The 14,664-nt window shown below is 44.1% G+C and overlaps 1 protein-coding gene across 3 annotated transcripts in view; it reads left to right on the top strand.

The window, feature by feature from the left end:
* Nucleotides 1-531: 531 nt before the first annotated feature.
* nptna (neuroplastin a) overlaps nucleotides 532-14,664 on the top strand; it is a 24,500-nt gene continuing 10,367 nt past the window's right edge. For all 3 annotated transcript variants that reach the window (XM_031564687.2, XM_031564685.2, XM_031564684.2), the window contains exons 1-3: nucleotides 532-857; nucleotides 8,942-9,116; nucleotides 11,976-12,070. In XM_031564687.2, the coding sequence (XP_031420547.1) occupies nucleotides 782-857; nucleotides 8,942-9,116; nucleotides 11,976-12,070 (346 nt within the window). In that variant the 5' untranslated portion in view covers nucleotides 532-781. The remainder of the gene's footprint in view (nucleotides 858-8,941; nucleotides 9,117-11,975; nucleotides 12,071-14,664) is intronic.

Here is a 14,664-nt window from a genome sequence, read left to right as displayed (position 1 = left end):
GCTGAGGAGAACATTTGGCCATGCAGACTGGTGATCAGAGCTGTGGGTAAAATTGGATTATGGGAAGGGACCTGTGTTTGAGCCATTGGCTGTTGGTGAGGGCTTAGACAGGTGTCCTGAAGCTTGATCTATAAGTCCCTCTGACAACTGTGTCGGTGTCAAGAGCAAAGACTTGCTAAGCATGACAGTTAGGTTTCTTGCCATTCCCCCTTGATTTCAAGCATTAGCCAGTTAAATTGTAATCGGCCAAAGATTAAGATGGGCCTATGTGATTGTTTTGCAGAGCACACCAGTCTTCACTTTTCACATTGGTTACTTAAATGCAAGGTTCCTTAGGCTTACATGGCTACAAGATACCATTTCACAAAACCAGGACATTTTGTTGAATAAAATAATTATAATAGTTTATCCTAACGTTATTCTGATCAGATCTAGGTTACATAGCCTTAGTTCAATTGATTGGTGCGTCCATCACGGAGGAGAGGACGGCACGCAAAGTCTCGCAAACCTTTACTTGCAATATGATGTAATCTCGCGGGATTTTTGGGCTATGCAAAGAGGTGGCTCCTTCAAGTAAGTCCTTCGCTGCGATACACCGGGCAACAGTTCATAATTTGCCCAGGTGGCATCCTCCGCCTTGATTTTATATAGGTGCGAATTTTATTCATGGTTTTCGAGCCGATCTAACGTTTTCCTGTATCTTACGTTGTACTGTCGTATAATCCACTGAGCTCCGAAACGTACCATATCACCAGATACCTGCTCGCTACAGATCGCGAGAATGGTGTCCTGTCAAGGAAAGCCGGTGGCGATTATATTCGGAGCCTTGATGCTTCACATGGTGTCCGCTCAGAACGGTAAGCAAATTCAGCTTCTTTTGGTGCATCAAATACATATTATATTGAGTCATGTTTTTCTTCGTGTTTGAGTTTGGAGGCATAGCAAAAAACGGATTCCTTCAGTTTAGGATGATGGGTGGAGATGACTGACACCGGGACGCCCTCGTTCAGTGGCTTCAGCGTAACCTAGTTAAGCGTTCAAACAGCTGATTTCATAGTAATAAGCTTGCAAGAATCTGATATTTGCCTTACAATACAGGGTAATCGAATAGGTTAACGTGGACGGTGGAATTATGTCGACTTAAATATAATCAGTCCCATGTGCAACAGTAAGCTAATGTTGCGTAGCTAGCCTATTATTAAAATGAATATGTGTAACGTACAATTGCCATTATATTTGCTGTCTTATAAGCAAGCAGAACGACGAGGCAAGCGGTTATCACTTGAGGTTCGCTCTGTGCTACAGAGTGATTGATGAGAAAGCGGAGTGCTGTCGGATGGGGGACTCGCTCATCGTTTGACAAGGACAGACTTGACCAGGTTCCGCAGGTGAAGGTTACGACAATAAACCGAGGCATTTGGCACTAGTCCTTGCATCATGTAACTTAACAAATACGACCGTGTCCTGACATTCTGAAATCTCAGCTATTTCTCGAAAGCGCCGATGACTCAAGAATGCACTTGTTTCCCACCTTTTTGACGTGTGCTGCTTTTTATTTATTTATTTATTTATAATTCCTGTAGCATTTTTCCACGCAGGACCAAACAGCGTTTCGGTTCTCTGGTGTTTTACCAGCGGTGAGTGTGTATGCTCAGAACGACGCTGGTCAAGTCTAATAGAACGAGATGCTGGTCTGAATACCAGTCCCCGCAGAGCTGTAAATAGCGCCAGTTCTCTCTGCTGCATGCTTCTATTAATAGCGCCGATGCAGCAGCGGGCTGCTTGCAGTTAATGTCCTCCTGTGTGGACCCGTTAAAATCTTAACAGGCGGAGCGCTGCAGTGCTTCATGACATTGATCTCTCAAAATACTCATAATGAATTCACTCAGTCTAAATTACAGAAGGTTGCTGCGGTATGCCGTAAAACCCGAGGACTCTGCTAGTGGTAACCTAGAGGATGTGGGCCTGGGGACAGCGACTGTGTAAGAATGCCTGTACTCAATGTAGTTATCTGCTTCTCTGTGACTGCGGGCAGTGTGACAACCATGCACCTGCTCCCCTGAGTTTTTCCCAGCAACTCCATTTAGCTCCTTCTTCACACAGAGGAAAGTGTTCTGGAGGCTAGGTTAGGCTAGTATAGCTTTACTATTTTAAAGGTACAATACACGCTAGAAAGGTATTGGTGATATGCGTGTGTGGTTGTACATGTGTGTGTGTGTGTGTGTACGTGTGTGTGTGTGTGTGTGTGTGTGTGTAATATTATTTCTTAAATGGTTATGTGGGGTTATCGGCCGTGTGCATAGCTCTTTGTGATGATACCTCAGTCAGTGTACTGTTGCTTACAGGCTCTTGTCAACTAGGCCTGGCTTTCAGTGTGGCCTCCTTCAGACAGAAGGCACATACATTCATGGGCGCTCATGCGTGGAGCCAGGGCCATCTCTTCATAACTCCCCCTGTGGCTACACACACCACAGATAGAGTGCAGCTTTTTCAAATAGGGACTGATTGGAATTCATTTCCTCGGGTGGGTGATGCTAACCGAGGACCGGTGTGTGTGTGTGAGTGTGTGTGTGTGTGTGAGTGTGTGTGTGTGTGTGTGTGTGTGTGTGGGGGGGCACATCTTAGCAGCTGTCATGTACACACTGTGGACAGGCTCTGAGTAACATGTGGGGTCTGAGGTCTTTTTTCTCTTTTGCAACACCTTAAGAGAGACGCTATGAAGGACTCATTAGAAGTCGACATAGTTCTGTGCTCCAGGGAAGATTCCTTCCCCAGATGTTCCTTAGCGTGCCACCAGCGCTAATTGCCCCTGCCGTTTAACAGGGACATCACTCAGATAGAGCTGCACTATTTATACCCGAGTTTGCTTTTAAACACCCTTGCGTGGGCGCCATGGGAAACTGGAGAAGTTTCCTCGTTCTCCTCAAGATTTTTTAGGGAAGTTTCAGTTTCAGAGGGAGACTCAGGAGAGCAGGAAGAACACACATGCTGAAGGGTTTGTTGTTTCTTGTGACACTCAATCGGCAAAGATCTAGTTTCTCATGAAATATTAAGTGTGCTGTGGTCCACTTCGGACTGGGGCTGCAACCTTAGTAGGGATGTTCTTTGTGGAACAACATTGTCAGGTAAAGATGAAATACGTGAGAAAATAAAAGCTTATGTTAGTTTTCCCCGCCAGCTCAGATTTTTTTTTTAATATCTCAGTAGAGTTAATTCAGTTCAGTTCAATTCAATTTTATTTATATAGTGTCAATAACAATTGACAATCAATACAAAATAACCCAGAGCCTGGCTCCCCTAGAGCAGGCACTAAGGCGATGGGGGCATGGAAAAACATTATTCAACAATTTTACCTTAAAATAACATCTTCAAAATAATTTTGGTGCTACACTGACTTGTAATACAGAGAATGGCGTCTGTGCCACTGCCACAGCAATCCTGGTATTGCACTATATAACTATGGGGTACAGGGCATGAGACCTCTGAGGTAGAGGCGATGAAGAAACCTAGGAAGACGTTGTCGGAGGATAGGAATAGAAAAAGAGAGGGTAACCAAGCAAGAGACCGAACAATTAATCGAGCAAATCAGACGCCGAGCTGGCCTTCTTTCTGTTGGACTAGTGAGTAATAACATAATCAGCTGTCTTGCTATGTCTTGTGTTGCACTCACTTGATGTTTGGCTGTGTTAGGAAAGTTGTCGACTCGCTAGTTTTCATCATAAACATCAAATAACATGTTATTGATGAAATATTTCAATGTAACAAAGTCATCGACCTCAGTCCCGTCTCAGGCTAGTATCCAAATAAATTCATCTTGCGTCAAAAAGTTTGATCAGTCTTCGTCAATCTCACAATCTTACTCTGGTAATAAATTACACTGTCCAATGTATATTAAGCATGTTGCCAACAACATTTTATTAGATTACACATTCAACACATTTAACACATTCAACACATTCAAACGGTTATAAAACAATGAATAGGGGCTGAAAAGACCAGCAGTATTTCAGCAAAATTTGGATGAGTTTGGGTGACCAGTCAGAATCAGAAGGAGAATCAGAATCAGAGGTACATTTATTGGTCAAGTGTGTGAAACACTGAAATTTGCCTCGTGCTGTTGGGAACTCAACGGAAATGTTGGGGACTCACAAAAAAATGTATTTGCAGACAAGACACAATAAACAAACAATATACAGATTATTTGCAGACAAGACACAATAAACAAACAATATAAAAATGATTTACAGACAAGACACAATAAACAAACAATATACAGATTATTTACAGACAAGACACAATAAACAAACAATATACATATTATTTACAGACAAGACACAATATGCAAGCAATATACAGATTATTTACAGACAAGACACAATACACACACAATATACAGATTATTTACAGATAAGACACAATAAACCAACAATATACAGATTATTTACAGACAAGACACAATAAACAAACAATATACAGATTATTTACAGATAAGACACAATACACACACAATATACAGATTATTAACAGACAAGACACATTAAACACACAATATACAGATAATTTAAAGACGAAACACAATAAACTAGCAATATACAGATTATTTACAGACAAGACACAACATACAAGCAATATACAGATTATATAAAGCAAACAATATACATAAAGTGCAAGTGCAGTGCAAACAACAATAATGTGCATCACATTTGGGACAGTATTTGTAGATGTGAAGCAGGATGTAATAACTATCTGAGGAAGCAAGAGTAGTTAAGGCATAGAGATGATGCTGGTCAGCTGTTTATGAGGGTGATGCAGGAGGAAGGAAAGTGCCCCTGTGTTTATGAGAGTGATGCATGAGGAAGGAAAGTGCTCCTGTGTTTATGAGGGTAGTTTAAGTATACAGGGTTGTGTAGCGCCTATAGGAGGGGAAGAGCTGAAAAAGGTTGTGTCCAGGGTGTGAGAAATCTGTCATGATTCTCCCTGCCGTTTCCTGGTCCTGGAGGCAGTCCTGCAGGCTGGGCAGGGGGGGACCAATGACTCTTACACTTGTGTAATACACCCAGCACTGACAGAGATGACTGGTACTCTGATGCATCAATATGCTGCTGCCATTAGGTACGAGGGGTCGGTCAGCCCGAGAAGAGGATTGGGTGAGCATATGTAATGGGATATGCTAGCACATCCAGTTATACTTGTATTCAGAGAAACAAAACATGGCCACCTAATTGCTGTTAGCTATTTGTGATGTTAAAATATGAGTTATATGAAGATATAACTGGTGGGTATGACTTTTTAATGTGATGAGAAAACCCTGATGGCCTGTTGGTGTTTGTAGTGATTGGAGGGAATTGTGTTTCTTTGTTTGGGTTGTATTTCATCGATCTGTGGCTTCTAGTCCAGATCAGTCATCGGCAGCAGACTTGAGGAGCTCCGCTGCCACGGCAATATGTTTCTCTCCCCCGAACTGCATCAGGACCGGGGAGGAACGGATGGTGTGTGATGGCCTCTCTCCTCTGGCCTAGCAGGAGACACATCAGATCACACCACAGCACATCCTCTTGATGCTGCTCTAAGACATTCCCATTTTTTTGGAACACCCTCCCCCTTGTGTCTGTTTGGATCGCTCTCTGTGCCTGGGTGAAAGGTATCTGAGCCCCACAGGGTGTGCGTTAGCCTTGTTAGTCCTTTATGGAAAACTACTGACATGATTTTCAAGAGAAGCTCGCTGATAGTTGAATGATTGAACGATGATTGTTACTCCCAAAACATTATTAAGCATTATAAGAAGTGTCTGTACTGAGCTGTTAGGCCTGCGTCTAAATCATGGAGGCTCACTCTGCGCGCATGTTGTTGAGCTTGTATGTCTGTGTTATTGAGTGTGTGTGTGTGTGTGTGTGTGTGTGTGTGTGTATGTGTGTGTAGGAGGCAGATGTGTGTGGGTTGTGACTGTTCAGTAAGTACTTTTACTCACAGTACTGTATAAGCACCTGCTTGGCCTGTCTCAGTGTGTTTCTATGGAAACGGAATGCATCCATCACTGTGCGCCCACACCATCCCAGAGGACAGAGCACAGTTAGTACAGTCCATATTAGTTAAGCAGAAAGCCTGATGCTGCCCTGATACTACTGGTCTGGTAGTGGTCTGGTAGTGGTCTAGTACTGGTCTGGTAGTGGTCTGGTAGTGGTCTGGGACTGGTCTGGGACTGGTCTGGTATTGGTCTGGTAGTGGTTTCATCTCTCAGCTCAAGATTGTTCAGATCTGAAATGGTTGCTATGGAGAAACTGACCTTGGGAACATGCCAAATGCTGCTGTTACAAATCATTAGAAATGCTGTGTGAGTGTGTTTGAGGGAGATAGTGTGTGTGTATGTGAGAGAGAGAGAGTTTGTGTGTGTGTGTTTGTGTGTGAGCGTGAGAGATTGTGTATGAGACTGTGTATGTGTGAAAGTGTGTGTGTCTGTGTCTATACAGTATGTGTGTGTTTTTGGGTGTATATGAGACTGTGTGTTTGTGTGTGTGTGTGTTTGTGTGTGTGTGTGTATGAGTAATGCTGCTTGGCCGTTGTATCACAGGCATCCTAATGTAAATGTAGATGGCGTTAACAGACAGGTTGATCAGACAGGAAGTAACAGCCCATGGTTGTCTTCAAATTCCCACCTCTCTTCCTCTCAGCTGCAAATGCCAGTGAATGTTTCAGTGACTCAACAGCTCAGCACTTGAACTGTGTGACAAGGTTTCACTTTCAGCCCAAACCACCTGCTCAAGAGGGAGCCAGCCAGGGCATCCTACGCATACTGCAGCTCTGCACAATCTCTCACAGAAGCCAGACAGGATGTGATGAAATCAGACTGGGCAAACCTCTGGCCCTCGCAGCAAGCACTGGCATCTCATTCGGCATATATGGGTCGGGGTAATACATGGGTCAGGCTAATATATGGGTATGGGTCGGGGGCGGGGTAATATATGGGTATGGGTATGGGTCGGGATAATATATACATCCTCTCCCTTTCACACTTTTCGTTATTTATCAGTTGTCCATATTTCTGTTCTGTCTGGCCAATGTCATTCTTGCATGAGTGTCTTTGCTTTCTGTCTGTTTATGTTTCTGGTCTGCTTTCTGTTACCTATTGTTCCATGTTGTATATTTCTGTTAATCTTTTTTTCTTTTAATTGTTTTCCACCCTCGACCCTTTTCTTTGTCCTTCTTTTTGGCCTCTCTTGCCCACCTCTCTTGCCCCTGCATGCTGGCCTTCTGCCCCCCTGGGAGCAGCGGGATTTGTGAAATCGCCCCTGTCTGAGACCAAGCTGACGGGGGACACGTTTGAGCTGTATTGTGACGTGGTGGGCAGCCCCACCCCCGAGATCCAGTGGTGGTACGCCGAGGTGAACCGGGCCGACTCGTTCCAGCAGCTATGGGACGGCGCCCGCAAGCGGCGCGTGTCATTCAACACGGCGTACGGAATCAACGCCGTCAGCGTGCTCGCCGTCACGCGCGTCAGCCTCGACGATTCCGGAACGTACGAGTGTCGTGCCAGTAACGACCCGCGCCGCAACGACCTGCGGCAGAACCCCTCCAGCACCTGGATCCGAGCCCAGGCCACAGTCACGGTCCTGGAGAGTGAGTCTGGGAGGTGGAGCGCCCCCTAGTGTCCAGTAGAGATAGCGGCATTAGACTCCACCTAAACCCCATCCCCTGTTATGCCTTCATTTACAATCCTGAAGAGTGAGTCTATGAGGTGGAGCGCCCCCTGGTGTCCTCATGGAGATAACAGGAGCTACCTTCCACCTGTCCCCACCCACCATGGCATCCCCATGCCCTATACTGGCTACATTCTACAGCCTGTAAAATAATAGTGTTCAACAGGTCTGTGAAGTGGAGCCTCGACCGCCCCCCTCCATACACCCTCGTAGCTACATTTACATTTGTTTATTCTCTGTGTAGTACGTCTGTGAGGGTTAGATCTCCTAATAGCCTCTTAGAGATAACAGCCCCCGCTCACACACACACACACACACACACACACACACCACACACGCACACGCACACGCACACGCACACACACGCACACACACACACACACACATACACACACACACATGCACACACATCCATCATAAACCTGTCTCCTTCTCTGCCCAGAGGTGGAGAGTAAATAATTACACCTCCCCACTCAGCTGTCTTAATCTGTCGCTGCTGTCAAGAAGAGTGAATAAATGTCACACACACTCACATACACACACACACACACACACACACACACACACACACTGTCAAGAAGAGTGAATAAATGTCACACACACTCACACACACACACACACACACACATTCTGTCAAGAAGAGTGAAGAAATGTCACACACACTCACATACACACACACACACACACACACACACTGTCAAGAAGAGTGAAGAAATGTCACACACACTCACACACACACACACATTCTGTCAAGAAGAGTGAAGAAATGTCACACACACTCACATACACACACACACACTCACACACACACACACACACACACACACACACACATATACACACTGTCAAGAAGAGTGAAGAAATGTCACATCTGCTGGCCTCTCCAAGCTGTTGCTTGGCCTACAGCAACATACACTGGCGAACTTCCCCTCTAAAACACACACACAAGCAACAACACTCACACACGCACACACAAGCAACAACACTCACACACACTCACACTCAAGGACAAACACACAAAACAGTCGCTGAGAATCAGTCTGAGATCACAAACATGATATAAACGCTGTGGTTTAAACTGTATGTCTTTCCTTCCTCTCCCTTTCTCATCTAGAATACATACATTAGTCTCCATGTTCCTTATGGCAGTATTTCCTCGCGGGTGTGCCTCAGCTCGTCCGTCCGTCCCTCTCCTCCCTCCCCTCCCCCCCCTCCCTCCTGACTGATTAATGCCTCCCTGTTTCCAGAGCCCACCATTGACGCGTCTGATCACCTGATCCTGCTGAGAGAAGTGCACAGCCCGCCCATCACACTGCAGTGTAACCTGACGTCCACACACAACACGCACTTCGACAGCTACTGGATGAAGAACGGCGAGGAGGTGGACGGAACGCGCCAGCCCACCAAAAACACGGAGTTCAGGTATGATACACACCTGTGCCCTCTCACACACCTGTGCTCTCTCTCACACCTGTGCCCTCTCACACACCTGTGCTCTCTCACACACCTGTGCTCTGTCACACACCTGTGCTCTCTCAGACCAGTGTTCTCTCTCACACCTGTGCTCTCTCACACACCTGTGCTCTCTTACACACCTGTGCTCTCTCTCACACCTGTGCTCTCTCTCACACCTGTGCCCTCTCGTCTATGATTCTATGAAACAGAGTTCAAATATGACATACACCTGTACTCTCTTACACACCTGTGCCCTCTTGTCTATGATTCTATGAAACAGAGTTCAAGTATGACATACACCTGTGCCCTCTCACACACCTGTGCCCTCTCACACACCAGTTCTCTCTCATCTATGATTCTATGAAGACAGTGTTCCTGCAGCAGAACTGTAATCTGGGACCCTTCATGTGTGAAATGTCACGCCCTCCCAAAAGCAAAACACAATTTTTATCTTCATTAATAATATAAATCTTCTCCAATGCCTGTTTTAAAAAGGCATACTCAAAATGGATGTGTCATGAGCTAATTCTAGATGACAGCCTAAAGAGAAACTCCCTTTTTTCGTTCTGTGTTTTCTTGTATCTTCCAGTTTACCATGAACTGCCCCCTGCATCAGCTCTCATAGAGCCGCAGGGTTTTAGTTCCTTGCTCCCTAGACCTGTTGGTCATCTGTCACAAGTGTGTAGCTAATTCTCCAGTTCGACTCCTAATCTCATCAGAGCCAAAACACTCTCTGACCACAACTCTGACCACAAATACTTAAACCAGGACCCACAAGGACTAACTCAAACAGATTGTCTGGACACACTTAAACCAGGACCCACAAGGACTAACTCAAACAGACACACTTAAACTTTGAGCCTTACAGACTTCCTCAAAGAGACACCTGGGGGCCGTATAGACTACCTTAAAGAGATTAGCTGGAAACGTGGCTAGAACTAGGAGCTGTAGGGACAAACTGAAGCAGACATATACATTTAGATTCAGGAAAGAACTACTGGCCACAAACTGTGAAGATCCTCGTGTGTGACAAATACGTCACTTGTCGCGTGACAATAAGTCACGTGAGAATGTGTTGGGAGAAGTTGGGAGAAGTTGGGAGGAGCGGTGAAGCTGTGTGATGGAGGTTATTTATTGTTATCATAAAGAGGATGATGTGATAGCTGCTATGTATTACTGAGTGTGAGACACTGGATGTGTGTTTGTGTGAGACACTGGATGTGTGTTTGTGTGAGATACTGGGTGTGTGTTTGTGTGAGATACTGTGTGTGTTTGTGTGAGATACTGGATGTGTGTTTGTGTGAGTTACTGGATGTGTGTTTGTGTGAGTTACTGGATGTGTGTTTGTGTGAGTTACTGGATATGTGTGAGTTACAGGATGTGTGTTTGTGTGAGATACTGGTGTTTGTGTGAGTTACTGGTGTTTGTGTGAGTTACTGGATATGTGTGAGTTACAGGATGTGTGTTTGTGTGAGTTACTGGATGTGTGTTTGTGTGAGACACTGGGTGTGTGTTTGTGTGAGTTACTGGTGTTTGTGTGAGATGCTGGATGTGTGTTTGTGTGAGTTACTGGATGTGTGTTTGTGTGAGTTACAGGATGTGTGTTTGTGTGAGTTACTGGATGTGTGTTTGTGTGAGTTGCTGGATGTGTGTTTGTGTGAGTTACTGGATGTGTGTTTGTGTGAGTTACTGGATGTGTGTTTGTGTGAGTTACTGGATGTGTGTTTGTGTGAGTTACTGGTGTTTGTGTGAGTTACTGGATGTGTGTTTGTGTGAGTTACTGGTGTTTGTGTGAGATACTGGGTGTGTGTTTGTGTGAGTTACTGGATGTGTGTTTGTGTGAGTTACTGGGTGTGTGTTTGTGTGAGTTACTGGATGTGTGTTTGTGTGAGTTACTGGGTGTGTGTTTGTGTGAGTTACTGGATGTGTGTTTGTGTGAGTTGCTGGATGTGTGTTTGTGTGAGTTACTGGATGTGTGTTTGTGTGAGTTACTGGATGTGTGTTTGTGTGAGTTACTGGTGTTTGTGTGAGATACTGGATATGTGTTTGTGTGAGATACTGGTGTTTGTGTGAGATACTGGATATGTGTTTGTGTGAGATACTGGGTATGTGTTTGTGTGAGATACTGTGTGTGTTTGTGTGAGATACTGGATGTGTGTTTGTGTGAGTTACTGGATGTGTGTTTGTGTGAGTTACTGGATGTGTGTTTGTGTGAGTTACTGGATGTGTGTTTGTGTGAGTTACTGGATGTGTGTTTGTGTGAGTTACTGGTGTTTGTGTGAGATACTGGATATGTGTTTGTGTGAGATACTGGTGTTTGTGTGAGATACTGGATATGTGTTTGTGTGAGATACTGGGTATGTGTTTGTGTGAGATACTGTGTGTGTTTGTGTGAGATACTGGATGTGTGTTTGTGTGAGTTACTGGATGTGTGTTTGTGTGAGTTACTGGATGTGTGTTTGTGTGAGTTACTGGATGTGTGTTTGTGTGAGTTACTGGTGTTTGTGTGAGTTACTGGATATGTGTGAGTTACAGGATGTGTGTTTGTGTGAGTTACTGGATGTGTGTTTGTGTGAGACACTGGGTGTGTGTTTGTGTGAGTTACTGGTGTTTGTGTGAGATGCTGGATGTGTGTTTGTGTGAGTTACTGGATGTGTGTTTGTTGCAGGATATGTGTTTGTGTGAGTTACAGGATATGTGTTTGTGTGAGATACTGGATGTGTGTTTGTGTGAGTTACTGGTGTTTGTGTGAGTTACTGGATGTGTGTTTGTGTGAGACACTGGATGTGTGTTTGTGTGAGTTACAGGATATATGTTTGTGTGCAGACTGAATAAGCCCAGAGCAGACGATGCAGGAGAGTACATGTGTGTCTTCACCTTCACCCAGACCCCGCCAGCCAACGCCACCATCGAGATCAAAGGTAAGAGGCTCTGAGCCCCGACTGCACTTTGTGGTCGGTTATATGTATGTTTTTATATTCATGCATTTAGCAATTTGCAGTAATTTACAGCACAGTGTCGTCAGTGTGTGCACTCCCTGGATATCAAGGGAGTTGTTAGCACCCTGCTCTACCAGTTGAGTGCTAGTTGACTTGGTGTAGTCAGTGTCACGGTTTTGTGTTTTCGTTCACATAGCCATTTGCTTTAATTTACTTACTTAGTTGCCATGTGCTTTTGTTTTCCCAGTCTCTGTCTTTGCCTCTGTTCCTTGTGTCACTGTTCGCGCCCCACTCGTTACCTCCTGGTTTGACTCATTGATCCCTGCAAAAGCAAAAACAAAAACTCAAAACCAGTTGAGTGCTAGTTGATTTTGGTTGCTCTACCAGTTGAGTGCTAGTTGATTTTGGTTGCTCTACCAGTTGAGTGCTAGTTCAGTTTGGTTGCTCTACCAGTTGAGTGCTAGTTCAGTTTGGTTGCTCTACCAGTTGAGTGCTAGTTCAGTTTGGTTGCTATACCAGTTGAGTGCTAGTTCAGTTTGGTTGCTCTACCAGTTGAGCTCTATGAGTTACTGTAGATCCGCCTGTAGGTCGTCTCTCAGGGCTATGAGTCTATGGGGAAGACCCCTCAGGACCCCGCTCCAGTTCCTGTATAAATCCGTCATTAGTTTATTTATACCCAGCATGCTTCTTCCTCTAGAACTTTCATCTTACGGCACGCCTGCTTGTCTGCCCTCCCTATTGCCTCCTGTCTTGTTCCACAGTCTAGTTTTCACTACGTGGATATTTAATCTCATCTTACTTCAATATTGTGAGCTATCCATTTTTTTCTGAGATAAGTTAAACCACTAGAGTGTGTTAAAGTTATCCAAGATGTGTCAAAGAAGAGGAACTATTACGCACATTTTCAATGTTCATAATTTTATTTTTGGGGTCTACTAGAATAGATTCACTATTGAGCCCAGTGTGCTCTGATTGGTCAGCTGGGTGGGCAATAAGGATCGCGTTATGAGATCTTGTCATTTTGTAACGAGGGAAAAGGGCTGGAATTCTAAGGAGGCGTATCAGGCAGCTGAGAAAAATGGTTTCTGTGGGAGGGAGTTACCCCCTCTGGCATGTGTATTGGGCTTTGTAACGTTGAGGACCGTTAACATGCAAAAAAAGCTCTGTAACACACTAACGGACAAAAACAGAAAAGAATAGGTCCTCTTTAAAATGACATTTCACTTCGTTAATTTTATTCTGAGAAACAAAATTATGTGTGAGAACAAATTATGTGTGCAGCCAACACAGTGACTGTTCCTGAAAAATCTGCGACGTACAGTTTGATTGGCTTTTAACATGACTGAAGAGGATAGAAGATCCGACTAGAAAAAGGCCATGTTCTGGTTTATGGTAGTGTTCACATTACCATATAACGGTATTGCACTCCCAATGGCGCCAATTTTCGGTTGTATAGATTTTCTGTTATTCCCGGTTTTATCAAAAAACCTTTAAAAGCCTACTCCTCCTACAATTTTGGTCAAATCTTCTTCAAAATCACCAGAGATGATCTTCAGACCAAGCCTCACAAAAGTTCTAAGCAAATCTTTGAGATATTTACCTGGCCGTCAGTGGTACAGGGGTAGAGAAGTCGTTTAGTAATCAGAAGGTTGTAAGTTCAAATCCCTGTCGAAGCGTCCTTTAGCAAGACACTTCTTTCTTTTCTTCTTTCCCTTCGTCACTCTTCTTTCCTTCATTTACTCTTCTTTCCAAAATTGTGAAGAATATACATTTTCCCCTGGTTTCGCAATCTTTGGAGGAATCCGCATCGCTGCTTGCAGCTATATTTTTATTTGGAATTGTAAGAAGAATAGTGAATTTAATTTATTTTGTTATAACTGTGTTCAAAATAAATCTTTCATTTAATATAGTAATTTTTACAGCTCATGTGTTATTGTAATATACTCTGTCCTTGGCTGAAAGCACCCACCTTCATTGTTCTTTATTAAAAGCATATTAACTCTCCTTCCCCCAAAAAATTAAGCTTAGAAGAAAAATTATTTGAAAATGGAGCAACTTGGATAAGCTCACTGACCAGAGCACTGCACGTGCTCCTATGCTGTGACAGCAAGTGATTAGTTTATGGCACAGAGACTTGAGTACATAGCATCCTGCTGCAGTGTTAGCATAGCATCCTGCTGCAGTGGTAGCATAGCATTCAGCTGCAGTGTTAGCATAGCATCTTGCTGTAGTATTAGCGGACCACTACAGGGTGAGAGAGCAGACAAGACATTGCCATGGCTGCAGTTTGTGCCATCACACATCTACATTTATACTGCGCTACAAACACAATTTTGGAAATTGTTTCCTTCCCTTTGAATTCTACAAGCAGAAATAACAACCAACAACAGGATATACCCCCCAAGCCCTAATGATACTTTTAGCGACCCTACTCCAGAAAGGGAAATGTGATTTGTAATTACATTTTTTAATGTATTCACTTCTTCTTTGGCATATTGGCCACTGCTCTGCTTTCCACTATCTGTTACTCTACTCTAGTGGTTACTGCCAATGAGTGCCACTGAAATATAGTTTTT

The sequence above is a fragment of the Clupea harengus genome, chromosome 3 (genome assembly GCF_900700415.2).
Source record: "Clupea harengus chromosome 3, Ch_v2.0.2, whole genome shotgun sequence".
Taxonomy (NCBI): Eukaryota; Metazoa; Chordata; class Actinopteri; order Clupeiformes; family Clupeidae; genus Clupea; species Clupea harengus.
The sequence above is the reverse complement of the archived record's forward strand: the minus strand, read 5'-3'. Positions and strand labels throughout refer to the sequence as shown.